General features: G+C 47.4%; 1 protein-coding gene across 4 annotated transcripts in view; it reads left to right on the forward strand.

Annotated features, from left to right (window-relative positions):
- CORO6 (coronin 6) overlaps positions 1 to 12,991 on the forward strand; it is a 51,548-nt gene that overhangs the window by 13,897 nt on the left and 24,660 nt on the right. For all 4 annotated transcript variants that reach the window (XM_087955830.1, XM_087955823.1, XM_087955819.1 and 1 more), the window contains exon 3: positions 9,040 to 9,162. In XM_087955830.1, coding sequence (XP_087811956.1) covers positions 9,040 to 9,162 — 123 coding nt within the window. The remainder of the gene's footprint in view (positions 1 to 9,039; positions 9,163 to 12,991) is intronic.

Below are 12,991 nucleotides of genomic sequence, written 5' to 3' on the forward strand. Positions count from 1 at the left end.
CTTTCGTGTTCCTTGTTTCCTTCCTTCTTTCCTTCCTTCCTTTTTCCTTCCTTCCTTCCTTCCTTCCCTTCCTTTTTCCTTCCTTCCTTCCTTCTTTCCTTCCTTCCTTCCTTTTTCCTTCCTTTCTTCCTTCCTTCCTTCCTTTCCTTCCTTTTTTCCTTCCTTCCTTCTTCTTCCTTCCTTCCTTCCTTCCTTCTTTCCTTCCTTCCTTCCTTTCCTTTCCTTCCTTGTTTCCTTCCTTCCTTCCTTCCTTCCTTCTTTCATTCTTTCCTTCCTTCCTTCCTTCCTTCCTTCCTTCCTTCCTTCCTTCCTTCCTTCCTTCCTTCCTTCCTTTTTTTCCTTTTTTCCTTCCTTTTTTCCTTCCTTCTTTCCTTTCCTTCCCTTTTTCTTCCTTCCTTCCATAGAATAATAGAGTTGGAAGGGACCTTGGAGGTCTTCTAGTCCAACCCCCTGCTCAAGCAGGAGACCCTATACCAGTTCAAAAAAATAGATGTCTGATCTCGTCGTTAAAAACCTTCAGGAATGGAGACGAGACGGAGGGAGGAAGGAAGGGATAACAGAATAACAGCGTTGGGAGGGACCTTGGAGGTCTTCTAGTCCAACCCCCTTCTCAAGCAGGAGAACCTATACTATTTCAAGTTAAATGACTGTCCAGTCTCTTCTTAAACACCTCCAGTGTTGGATCATCCAAAACTTCTGGTGACAAGCTGTTCCACTGGTTGAATCAACCTTTTGGAAATGTGGTTACTCTTGAGCGCAGGGGTGTCTCACTGAAGGCCCGCAGAACCTTCTACAACAGTTCCAAGAAGACTCCACACCCATTTGCACCACTCAGGTGACCCCGAGGACACAAGTAAACCTCCAAGTGGCCTCCATGGCTTTCTAAAAGGATGCCAATGACCAGCTTTCTCTGCAAGGAATTAAAAATCCTTCCCTTCCCCTCCATCCGGTCAGACCTGAAGAAGCTTCTGGGATGAGAAGTGAAACGTCCTCCAAAGGAAAACCAGAAAGTCCAGTTGCCTCCTGAAGGAAAAAAAAGAAAAAAAAAGCACCTTTGGGACAACTATCACCTGGATGACTGGAGAATCTCCATAGACACCTGAGCATTGTAGAATCGAATAGAATATAGCCGGAAAGGACTTTGGAGGTCTTCTAGTCCAGCCTTAGTTTCCCAAACGGTTCTTTTTCCCTGTTGGAATTTCTTTATTTAGAAAGTGTTTTTTAAAATCACTTTTGGGATGTTTCCCTCTGAAGATGCTTGATGTGGCCTGGGTAAACTGAACGAGAGCTTTTCTAAGGAGGTCATGGCTGGGGATCATGGGCCATTTCGAGGCCTAACTGAGCTGCTTTCCTTGGGTTTTTGTGTGCTGGGTGAATGCAGCGTTCATCTGAGTTGGCCTCTTAATTGGGACTAGTCCTGCCCACCGTGCCTGGTCATCGGTCCAGCTGGAAACAGTTCAAAACTCCTGTCTGTGCAGCAATGAGATAGAGACTTCTTGCCAAGGAGCATAGGTAAGATATAAGGTTGGAAGCCCACCAGACCGTTGGAGGAGGAGGAGGAGAAGGGTAAAGGAGGAGGAGGAGGAGGAGGAAGGAGAAGGAAGAAGAGAGGAGGAGGAGGAGGAGAGAGGAAGAAGGAAGAGGAGGAGGAGGAGGAGGGAGGAGGAGAGGAGGAGGAGGAGGAGGAGGAGGAGGAGGAGGAGAAGAAGAAGAGGAGAGGGAAGAACAGGAGGAGGAGGAGGAAGAAAGAAGAGGAGAGGAAGAAGAAGAAGAAGGGGAGAGGGAAGAAGAGGAAGAAGAAGAGGAGAAGGAAGAAGAAGAGGAGGAGGAGAAGAAGAGGAAGAGGAGGAAGAAGAGGAGGAGGAGGAGGAGGAGGAGGAGGAGAGAGGAGAGAGAGGAAGAGGAGGAGGAGGAGGAAGAAGGAGAAGGAAGAAGAAGAGAGAGGAAGAAGAGGAGGGAGGAGGAGGAAGGAAGAAGAGGAGAGGAAAGAAGAGGAGGAGGGGAAGGAGGAGGAGGAGGAGGAAGAGGAGAGGGAAAAGAAGAGGAGGAGGAGGAGGAAGAAGGAGAAGGAAGAAGAGGAGGAGGAGGAAGAAGAGGAGGAGGAAGAAGAAGAGAGGAGGAGGAGGAGGAGAGAGGAAAAGGAGAAGGAAGAGGAGGAGGAGGAGGAGAAGGAAGAAGAGAAGGAGGAGGAAGAAGAGGAGGAGGAGGAGGAAGAGGAAGAAGGAGAAGGAAGAAGAAGAAGAGGAGGAGGAGGAGGAGAAGGAAGAGGAGGAGGAGAGAGGAAGAGGAGGAGGAGGAGGAGAAGGAAGAAGAGGAGGAGGAGAAGGAAGAAGAGGAGGAGAGGGAAGAAGAGGAGGAGGAGGAGGAAGAAGAGGAGAGGGAAGAAGAGGAGGAGGAGGAGGAGGAGGAAGAGGAGGAGGAGAAGGAGGAAGAAGAGGAGGAGAAGGAGGAAGAAGGAGGAGAAGAAGAAGAGGAGGAGGAAGGAAGGAGAGGGAAGAAGAGGAGGAGGAGGAAAAGGAGAAGGCATTGGAAGAAGATCTGAAGGACACGGGAGAAAACGTGCTGAAGCTACTACACATAAAGACTTGCGCAGTGCCGAGGAGGCCTACAAGAACAATTAAATGAAGAACAGGAAAGAGACATGCATGGCGAGGCAAAATATGCCCAATAGAAGAGAATATTTGTGGCTCAGGGTGGAACTGTGGGGTCTTTGGAGCTCTCTGAACTGGGGGGGTTTTCTTGCGGACGTTTCATGACCCAGCTAGGTAATGTCATTAGGGATAGAATGGAGGGGGGTTTGCAGACAGGAGGAGGAGGAGGATTGAGGGGTCCTTAATGCCCTCTGAGCTGGGTGGTTTTCTGGAAGACGTTTCATGACCCAGCTAGGGAACATCATCAGTGTTAGAAGGGAGGGAGGTTTGCTCTCTGTTTATATACAGTCGCTAGTCCTAGTAGTTTTAATGGGGCTGTGGTTTTCCCCGTGGTAATCCCTTGATTGGGGCATTGTTTTCTGCTTGGTTGTTTGTCTGGTGTTAATCCCTGCTTATCTGGTTGTTGGTTAATGAAGACACCCTCCATTTATTTAATGGCTGGCAAGGCCACTGTGTATAAAAAGAGAGGAAATACCCACTCCTTCTAGCACTGATGATGTTTCCTAATGGGGTCATGAAACGTCTGCAATCAAACAACCCAGCTCAGAGACCACCCAAGGACGCCACATTCCTCCTCCTCCACCTCTGTGCAAATCCTGGTTCCTTGGAGTACTGATGATGTTCCCTAGTTGGGTCATGAAACGTCTGCAAGGAAACCACCCAGCTCGGAGAGCATCAAGCATCTGACAGTCTTTGTCCTCACCCTTCCTTCCTTCCTTCCTTCCTTCCTTCCTTCCTTCCTTCCTTCCTTCCTTCCTTCCTTCCTTCCTTCCTTCCTTCCTTCCTTCCTTCCCTGATGATGTTCCCTAGTTGGGTCATGAAACGTCTGCAAGGAAACCACCAAGCTCAGAGCACCAAGGACCCCACAGTCCTTTTTTATTTCCTCCTCCTCCTCCTCCTCCTCCTCCTCCTCCTCCTCCTGCTCCTCCTCCTCCTCCTGCTCCTCCTGCTCCTCCTGCTCCTCCTCCTCCTCCTCTGTGCAAATCCTGGTTCCTTGGAGTACTGATGATGTTCCCTAGTTGGGTCATGAAACATCTGCCAGGAAACCACCACACTCAAAGGGCACCAGGGACCCCCACAAGGCAAATATTCTACAACCAATACATTCAATCAAAAGAGCAGGCCAAGGAGAAGACCACAAGACTCAACAACAACAACCCCCCTCCCCTGAAAGGTCACCCTGCTAATTTCCCCTGGTCCTCGCTTTCTCTAATGTTTATTTTAATGTTGTTGTTATTATTTTACAATAATCTTTATTTTCAGGGTCATGATGTGCACTGAAATGCTGTTTGGTTTAGTTGCACTAGGTGTGCAAGTACAAGATAGCAAACTAAACTCAACCCCCCCACATTTCACATCGTTTCGGCCATGGCACAAAGGTGCGCACGATATCCCCTCCAGGCAGCCGAGGCAGCGCACTGAGCTGGGAGATGCGGACGCATTGCTCCCAGCTCTGGCGCAAAAAGGGGGACATTCGGTTGGACCTCCAGGAAATTGGTGCTTTGCAAAATATCTTGAAGACCCCCCGCCAAAGGAAACCAGGCATTCGTGCATTTCTACCCGGCTGGTGAATTTTGTCCATTTGTGAATATATTTTTTTCCCCACCCTCGCCGGCGTCCTCTGTTCTTTTTCCTCTTCCCTCCTCGGGCAGCTGCCCTCTAAGTGCCCCCTTTTTTCTCTCTCTCTCCCCCCCCTTCCTGTCCCGAGAGATGGACTGGAGCAGTTGGCCAGGCTGAGTCACAATAATAAGTGACTCACTTTGGGAACAATTAAAACGGAGGGAGGGAGCGAGCGGAGGAGGGGAGGGGGAGCCATGTTTTTTTTTTTGCCACAGCTCAAATTTCCCTGAGGTGGGAGCGGCAGCAAGAGGCGGCCCTCTCAAGGTCAGGGCTCCCAAAGGAGAACTTAGTCACCCAGTGGGCATCTGCGAGGACCATGCGTGTGCGGGGAAATGGGGTGTGTGCAATTGCTCATCCGGGGTGTGTGTGTGTGTGTGTTTTTCTGCACTGTGCCACGTTTTCTCGTTGGCCTCCAGGATATCTTCCTGTACAGGTACCCTGTTTTCCCGAAAATACAACCTACCCCGAAAATAAGTCCTAGCTGGATTTTTTTTACACGTGCGTCCAATATAAGCCCTACTTCCAAAATAAGCCCTAATTAAGACTCCACCCACCCCAGAGTGGATGGGTAAAAAAATTAAGCTATGGGGATGGGTGTGTGTGGAGCTGCCCTTACTACTTACCTTTGGACAGGTGTAGCCAGGCCTTGCACCCCTTGACACCTGCCTTGCCGGCCCATTTCTTCTGCAGCCGACAAGGCTGGCAAGGCTTTCCTGAAGGCCTCTGGAGCAGAGAACGAAGCTCTGGATCGATCCAGAACTCTGTTATCGGCTGCAGCGGCCTTCAGGAAAGCCATGCCGGCCACAGAAGAAGGAGTTCCGGTAGGAGGCCGGGGATGACGCACACAAGTGAGGTTAATCAGTGGAGGACTTCCTCCGAAAATAAGACCTGGTGTCTATTTTGGTGGCCAAAAAATATATGACAGGGTCTTATTTTGGGGGAAACGTGGTAGTCCTTGAGTTATGTTACGACTGCAACACAGCCCAAAATTTCCGTTGTTGCTCCACACGAGAATTGCTAAGTGAGTTTTTGCCCCACTTTATGAACTTCCTGGCCCCGGTTGTTAGGTTAATCGCTCCCGTCGCTAAGTCGCTCACATGGCCGTTAAGTGAATCTGGCTTCCCCGTGGATTGGGCTTGCTGGAAGTGCGCCAAAGGGGATTGCATCACACACACACACACACACACACACACACACACAGGGACGCTGCAACAGTTGGTTGCCAAGGGTCATAATTTTGATCCTGTGACGGTCGTAAGTGTGAAAAAAAACAGTCCTAAGCCACATTGTTCGGCCCCGTTGTGACTTCAAATGGTTCCTGTTGTAAGTAGAGGACTGTAATGCCCCTGGTGGAGACTGACTCTGAGGGAGAGGAGGAACAGCCAACAGGAAGTGGAAGTGTGGCTCCAGAGGTTGTGGAGGAGGCTGGGGAAGGGCAGAGGCCGGCTGAGCAGTCAGAGGAAGAACCAGGCCCATCCCCTCTCCATCCTAGGGCACACAGGGAGGAGAGAATAAGGGAGAAACGTGAATGGCGTGGTCTACGGGGGAGGAAAGGGCCCTGATCCCCTTCATGGGCTGCAGCTGTGACAACTGGATAAGAGGACAGACATGCATATGGGTGAATGCTGGAAACAAAGCGTGGAAATATCTCTAGTTTATGGTTCCTCTCTGAGTTTGGCATCCTTTCCAGTGTGGGTTCTGTTATCTGTGGATGTCCTCCAGCCCTTATCTTGCCTGGTTTGTGTAGCTTTTTTCCTTCTTCTTGTAACTGTTTGTGTGGGAGTTTTTTGTCTTCCCTCAAGGATATTCAGAGCTTGGAAGCCAAGTGAAGGAATAAAAGGGGCTTCACCTGTTTTCTGTGACCGTGTTTGTTTTGTATCCCACACCCTGGGTCATCACAAGGACTCCTGGTGCTGCGGAGGCGAAGGGATGGGTGTGAAGCCTGGCGGTTTGGGCTCAGCTTTCCGTTGGCGTTGCCAATTTTCACTTGACATCATTCGGTGTGTTTCTTCCTGTGCTGCTCATTTGGATCAGGTTTCATTTGAAAGAGCCTGTCTGGCAAACGGCTGCAGACTAAGTTTATCTCCACAATAGATCAAGCTTAGGGGTTGCATTTATTCCCACCCACCCCCAACAACCTTCTGACCCTCATGCCCGCCCCCCCCTCCGGCTTTCTATTCTCCTTCATCTTTCCTCCTCCTCTTCCTCCTCCTCTCCACCAACTCCACCCACTTCTAACTCTGAGGATGTTACCTGGTTGGGTCGTGAAACATCTGCAAGAAAATCGCCAAGCTCAGAGAGCACCAAGAACCCCGCAGTCTTCCTCCTCTCTCCAAACCCTCCTCCCTTGTAGCACTGATGATGTTACCTAGTTTGGTCATGAAATGTCTGCAAGAAAACCACCCAGCTCAGAGAGCACCAAGGACCCCACAGCCTTCCTCCTTCTCCTCCTCTTTCCAACATACCTCCACCTTCTCCTTTTCTTCTTTTTCTTCTCCTCATCTTCTTCTTCTTCCCCCATTCCTCCTCCTCCCCTTCCTTCCTTCCTTGCTTCCTTCCTCCCTCCTCCCCTTTTTTCCTCTTCCTTTCTCCTTTCTTTTTTCTCTTTTCCTTTCCATTTTCTTTTCCTTCTTTCCTTTTTCCTTTCTCCTTTCTTTTTTTCTCTTTTCCTTTCCTTTTTCTTTTCCTTCTTTCCTTTCTCATATTTTTCTCTTTTCTTTCCATTTTCCTTTCCTTCTTTCCTTTCTCCTTTCTTTTTCTCTTTTCCTTTCCCTTCTTTTCCTTTCTATTTTCCTTTCCTTCTTTCCTTTCTCCTTTCTTTTTCTCTTTTCCTTTCCATTTTCTTTTCCTTCTTTCCTTTCTCCTTTCTTTTTCTCTTTTCCTTTTCTTTCTTTTCCTTTCCCTTCTTTTCCTTTCCTTTCTCCTTTCTTTTCCTTTCCATTTTCCATTTCTCATTTCTTTTCCTTTCTTTCCCTTTCTTTCCTTTCCATTTTCCTTTCCTTTCCCTTTCCTCCTCTTCCTTTTCCTCCCCGCTGGAGAACAAACAGCCACGAAAACCTCCGTGGAGCTCAGTTGATGGCTGTCGCTCAACAGAAGAAGAACAAAACCAAAACGCAACGAAGTGGGAAAATAGCCCTTCTCAAAGTCACCCAGCTGGCCCTTAAAATGAGACCCAACGCCCTGATGCCCAGGACTGGATCAGGATGTTCTCATGCAGCCAGGCGCACCTGGGAGTTGGAGCTCGTGAAGCAGAGCGAAGAGCGTGACGGGGGCTGCCAAAAATGGCCCCGATGATTTCAGGCTGTGTTAAGAGAGCCGTAACATTCAAAAGGATGAGAAATAATTGCTCCGTTTCAGCACAAGTTATATAACACACCTTGTCTGGACCACAAAGTCAAGATAGTTTTAGTTTACTTTACTTTAGTTTAGTTTAGTTTAATTTAGTTTAGTTTAGTGTCATTGCACCTCGTACAATGAAATTAAATACCATCTTCAGTGCACAGTAGACCCTGGTGGGAGGCTCTCTGCTTATTTATTTTATTCGTTGGTATCCCGCCATTCTTATTGTTTTTACAAATAACTCAAGCGACGAACGTATCCAACACATCTTCCCACTTCTGTTTTCCCCTCAAAAACAACCCTGCGAGGAGGGCTGGGCTGAGAGACTAGCCCAGAATCACCCAGCTGACTTTCCTGCCTAAGGCGGGACTAGAACTCACCGTCTCCTAGTGATTGGCTCAAAGTCATCCAATTGGCTTTCATGCCTAAGGCGGGACTAGAACTCACCATCTCCTGGTGATTGGCTCAAAGTCATCCGATTAGCTTTCATGCCTAAGGCAGGACTAGAACTCACCGTCTCCTGGTGATTGGCCCAAAGTCATCCGATTAGCTTTCATGCCTAAGGCAGGACTAGAACTCACCATCTCCTAGTGATTGGCCCAAAGTCATCCAATTAGCTTTCATGCCTAAAACAGGACTAGAACTCACCGTCTCCTGGTGATTGGCCCAAAGTCATCCGATTAGCTTTCATGCCTAAGGCAGGACTAGAACTCACCATCTCCTGGTGATTGGCCCAAAGTCACCCAATTGGCTTTCATGCCTAAGGCAGGACTAGAACTCACCATCTCCTGGTGATTGGCCCAAAGTCATAGCGACCAATTAGCTTTTGTGTCTAAGGCGGGACTAGAACTCACCGTCTCCTGGTGATTGGCTCAAAGTCATCCGATTAGCTTTTGTGCCTAAGGCAGAACTAGAACTCACCATCTCCTGGTGATTGGCTCATGTCACCCAATTGGCTTTCATGCCTAAGACAGGACTAGAACTCACCGTCTCCTGGTGATTGGCCCAAAGTCATCCAATTAGCTTTCATGCCTAAGACAGGACTAGAACTCACCGTCTCCTGGTGATTGGCCCAAAGTCATCCGATTAGCTTTTGTGCCTAAGGCAGGACTAGAACTCACCATCTCCTGGTGATTGGCCCAAAGTCACCCAGCTGGCTTTCATGCCTAAGGCGGGACTAGAACTCACCGTCTCCTGGTGATTGGCTCAAAGTCATCCGATTAGCTTTTGTGCCTAAGGCAGGACTAGAACTCACCGTCTCCTGGTGATTGGCTCAAAGTCATCCAATTGGCTTTTGTGCCTAAGGTAGAACTAGAACTCACCATCTCCAGACCAGAATCTCCCTCTGGAGCATGAGGTGGGTGGCATATACATTTAACACATAAATAAAAATAAAATAAAATTCCCTGTTCTCCATGTCTCTTGGCAGACGGGTCGCGTGGACAAGAACGTCCCTCTGGTGACTGGACATACAGCCCCCGTGCTGGACATCGACTGGTGCCCCCACAACGACAACGTCATCGCCAGCGCATCCGAAGACACAACCATCATGGTAAGTGACGCTTTTGCTGGCGATGTCACAGCCCTTCAGACCTTTCTCAGGCAGGCGGTCTTCGTCTTAACGACCGCGATTTCTATTTCTATGTCATAAGTTGAGCCATCGTGGGAACGGTCCCGGCTTTTTTCGTCCATGGATGTAAGTCGCATCATAATGGTCAATGTCTGGAATACTCTACCTGACTCTGTGGTTTCTTCCCCAAACCCCCAAAACTTTAACCTTAGACTGTCTACTATTGACCTCACCCCAGGGGTGGGATTCAAATTTTTAACAACCGGTTCTGTGGGCCTGGCTTAGTTGGTGCATGTGGCTTGGTGGTCATGTGGCTTGGCGGTCGTGTTATTGGCTGGGTGTGGCCAACTCAGCATCACTCACATCGAGGCACGCATCTCCTCGCCTGGCCTCTCATGACTGTGGGGATGCTGCAACAGTCGTAGGTGTGAAAAATGGTCATAAGTCACTTTTTTCAGTGCCATTGTAACTTTGAATGGTCACTCCACACAAGCAAAGTACCAGCAAAGGAGGGGAAAAAAACTCCAGAGAGGTTCCTGAGACAGGAAGTCTAGTCCCTGGGTCGCCAACCTTTCGGACCTCATAATTTTAGATCCCAGGGACCACTAACTGGTTCTGTGGGCATGGCCGAATTTGTGGGTGTGGCTTGGTGGTCATGTGACTGGCTGGGCATGGCTTGTATGTAAATATTATAAATATTTATATCAAAATTGAATTTATTATAAAAAAAAGAGCAACTTTTACCCAAAATCAGGCAAAGCAAAGATTGAGTTGCTCGCAGAATCACAGATTCATTCAGAAATCTATCTATCTGCCATCGGCTAGCTTGGTCTGTCACACAAAATTTGCTTGCAAGCAAACTCACAAAATTAACTCACAACACACCATGTATTTATTTTTATTTATTTATTTATTTGATTTGCCAATTGTTTACAAGATAATAAGTATAAGTGTATACATAGTTGTGAATACATGAAATGGGTACATATAAGAAAAATAAAAGAAGAATAAGAGAAACAATAGGACAGGGACGGTAGGCACGTTGGTGCGCTTATGCACGCCCCCTACAGACCTCTTAGGAAAGTATGTATGTAAATAGTTAATTTTTTATTTAAAAAAGAGCAACTTTTACCCAAAATCAGGCAAAGCAGGCAGATTGAGTTGCTCACAGAATCATTCAGTGATCTATCTATCTGCCATCGGCTAGCTCAGTCTCTCAAATTTGCTTGCCGTGAGTCTGCACTTAATTTGCTTGCAAGCAAACTTTCAGTCCTAAGGGAGGTTCGGCTGTGCTTAGCTAGAAAGCAAGAAATCCAACCATTTCCTGCTTCCTAGCTAATCTAAATCACCCGTCACAGCAGAACAGCTGATGGTCCGGGCAAAAAAAAAGGAAAAATAGCAACTTAGCAGGCAAGTTTGCCGGGTAAGGAGTGAGTGGTCGGGGAGGGTTCCCGCGTGCCATGTGGGCGGGGCAGCCTTGTGTTTCTGCGCAGCCTGGATTAATTGCTTTGGGGGTAGTGCTTTGGGGGTGAGATTTCTCTGCGACCCACCAAAATTTTCTCATGGCCTACCGGTGGGCCATACCGGTGGGTTGGCGACCGCTGGTCTAGTCCTGCCAAGAATGTAATAAGGGTTAAAGGAGAGGCAGTTTCTGTAAGCAACACCAGAATGTTTCCTTCCTGCCTTCCTTACAGGATTAGGCCAGTAATTTCTTCTAACAACCAGTTCTCTGAACTGCTTAGAATGTTAACAACCAGTTCTAGCTAATAGGTGCAAACTAGTAGAATCCCAGAATCCCTGACCTCATCCCTTTCCTAAGAGGTCTGTAGGGGGCGTGCATAAGCGCACCAATGTGCCTACCGTCCCTGTCCTATTGTTTCTTTTATTTTTCTTATATGTATCCATGTATTCATAACTATGTTTTTACTTATACCTATTATCTTGTAGGCAATTGACAAATAAAATAAAATAAAAATAACAATAATTCAAGTCCCGCGGTTGAAGGTTGGGTTACCTGGTTGTAAATGTGAACGCAGCTGAATGGCACAGCATCTGCTTGCCATATTTTGCCAGAGAAAAATAAAGACACAAATTATGACCCCAGGACACTTACAACCCGTCATAAACGGGAGCACCCAAATTGCAATCACGTGACTGGTGGGGTTGGGGATAGTGGTTGTAAGTTCGAATGTAGCTGTCGGGACAGACTTTTTCAGCACTTATCGTAAACTGTTCTTAAGTGAAGGGACAGTACGCCGAGGACAACCTGAGTTTGGCGTCTTTGGTCAAAACAGGGATTCAAATTGGAGGCAGGGATGACCCTTCAACCCTCCAGGGATGAAGCTCCCACAACTTCCGAAGGCAACTTCTGTTCCATGGGTTGATTGTTCTCCCTGTCAGGTAATTCCTCCTTATTTCCAGGTAGAATAGAATTAGAATAGAATTCTTTGAATAGAAGAATAGAATAGAATAGAATAGAATAGAATAGAATAGAATAGAATAGAATAGAATAGAATAGAATAGAATAGAATAGAATAGAATAAGGGATAGAGTACAATAGAATAAGAATAAGAATAAGAATAAGAATAGAATAGAATAGAATAGAATAGAATAGAATAGAATAGAATAGAATAGAATAGAATAGAATAGAATTCTTTTATTGGCCAAGTGTGATTTGACACACAAGGAATTTGTCTTTGGTGCAAATGCTATCAGTGTACATAAAAAGAAAAGATACATTCGTCAAGAGTGAAGAATCAGAAGGTACAACACTTAATAATAGTCATAGGGTACAATAAGCAATTAAATCATACCAGGAAACAGTCCATGTAAATAGTAAGGATACAAGCGACAAAGTTACGGTCATACAGTCACAAGTGGGAGGGGAGGGGCGATAAGGAGTGATGAGAATAATAATAGTGCAGACTTTGTAATAGTTCAACAGGGTTGAGGGAATTATTTGTTTAGCAGAGAGTGATGGCATTCGGGGAAAACTCCCCTTGTGTCTAGTTGTTCTGGTGTGCAGGGCTCTATAGCGTCGTTTTGAGGGTGGGAGTTGAAACAGTTTATGTCCGGGATGTGTGAGGGGTGTGTAGATATTTTCACAGCCCTCTTGAATCCCTCCTGGATCAGTTTCCATCCATTATTCCTTGTCTGGCCTTCGGGTGCCTTGGAGAATAGCTTGACCCCCCCTCCTCCTCTCTGTGGCAGCCCCTCAAATATTGGAAGATGCTATCCTGTCTCTCCTGGTCCTTCTCTTCCCCAGACTAGCCAGGCCCAGTGGGAGTACAGTTTGTCAGCAAGTTACATATCCATCTGATGGTGACGTTATCCATCCCACTTTTTTCTAGCTTCCCAAGAAGTAAGTTGTGGTCTACTTTGTCGAATGCCTTGCTGAAGTCTAAGTATATTATGTCCACATTATTTCGCTGATATAAGGTATTCGCAGTGGTGGGATTCACATTTTTTTTACTACCGGTTCTGTGGGCGTGGCTTGGTGGGCGTAGCTTGGTGGGTGTGGCAGGGGAAGGATATACTGCAAAATCCCCCTTCCCTAACCCCACCCCACTAACCTGCTTTCCAGCTCCGTTCTCCTGTGCAGGGCAACCAAAGGAGACCCAGCCGATCAGCTGGGACTCAAAGGGAGGCAGAGAATAGAGGGGGTTGGTGGGGCCAGTCAGAGGTGGGATTGGCCGGTTCTCCCAACTACTCAAATTTTCCACTGCTGGTTCTCTAGAACCATTCAGAACCGGCTGACGACCATCTTGGGTGTTAAGAGTTTGCAGCAGAAATCCAAGTCCAGAAACCACCC

Source organism: Notechis scutatus, chromosome 1 (genome assembly GCF_049901735.1).
Source record: "Notechis scutatus isolate UNSWTSFEM ecotype Mainland chromosome 1, rNotScu1.2, whole genome shotgun sequence".
Lineage (NCBI taxonomy): Eukaryota > Metazoa > Chordata > Lepidosauria > Squamata > Elapidae > Notechis > Notechis scutatus.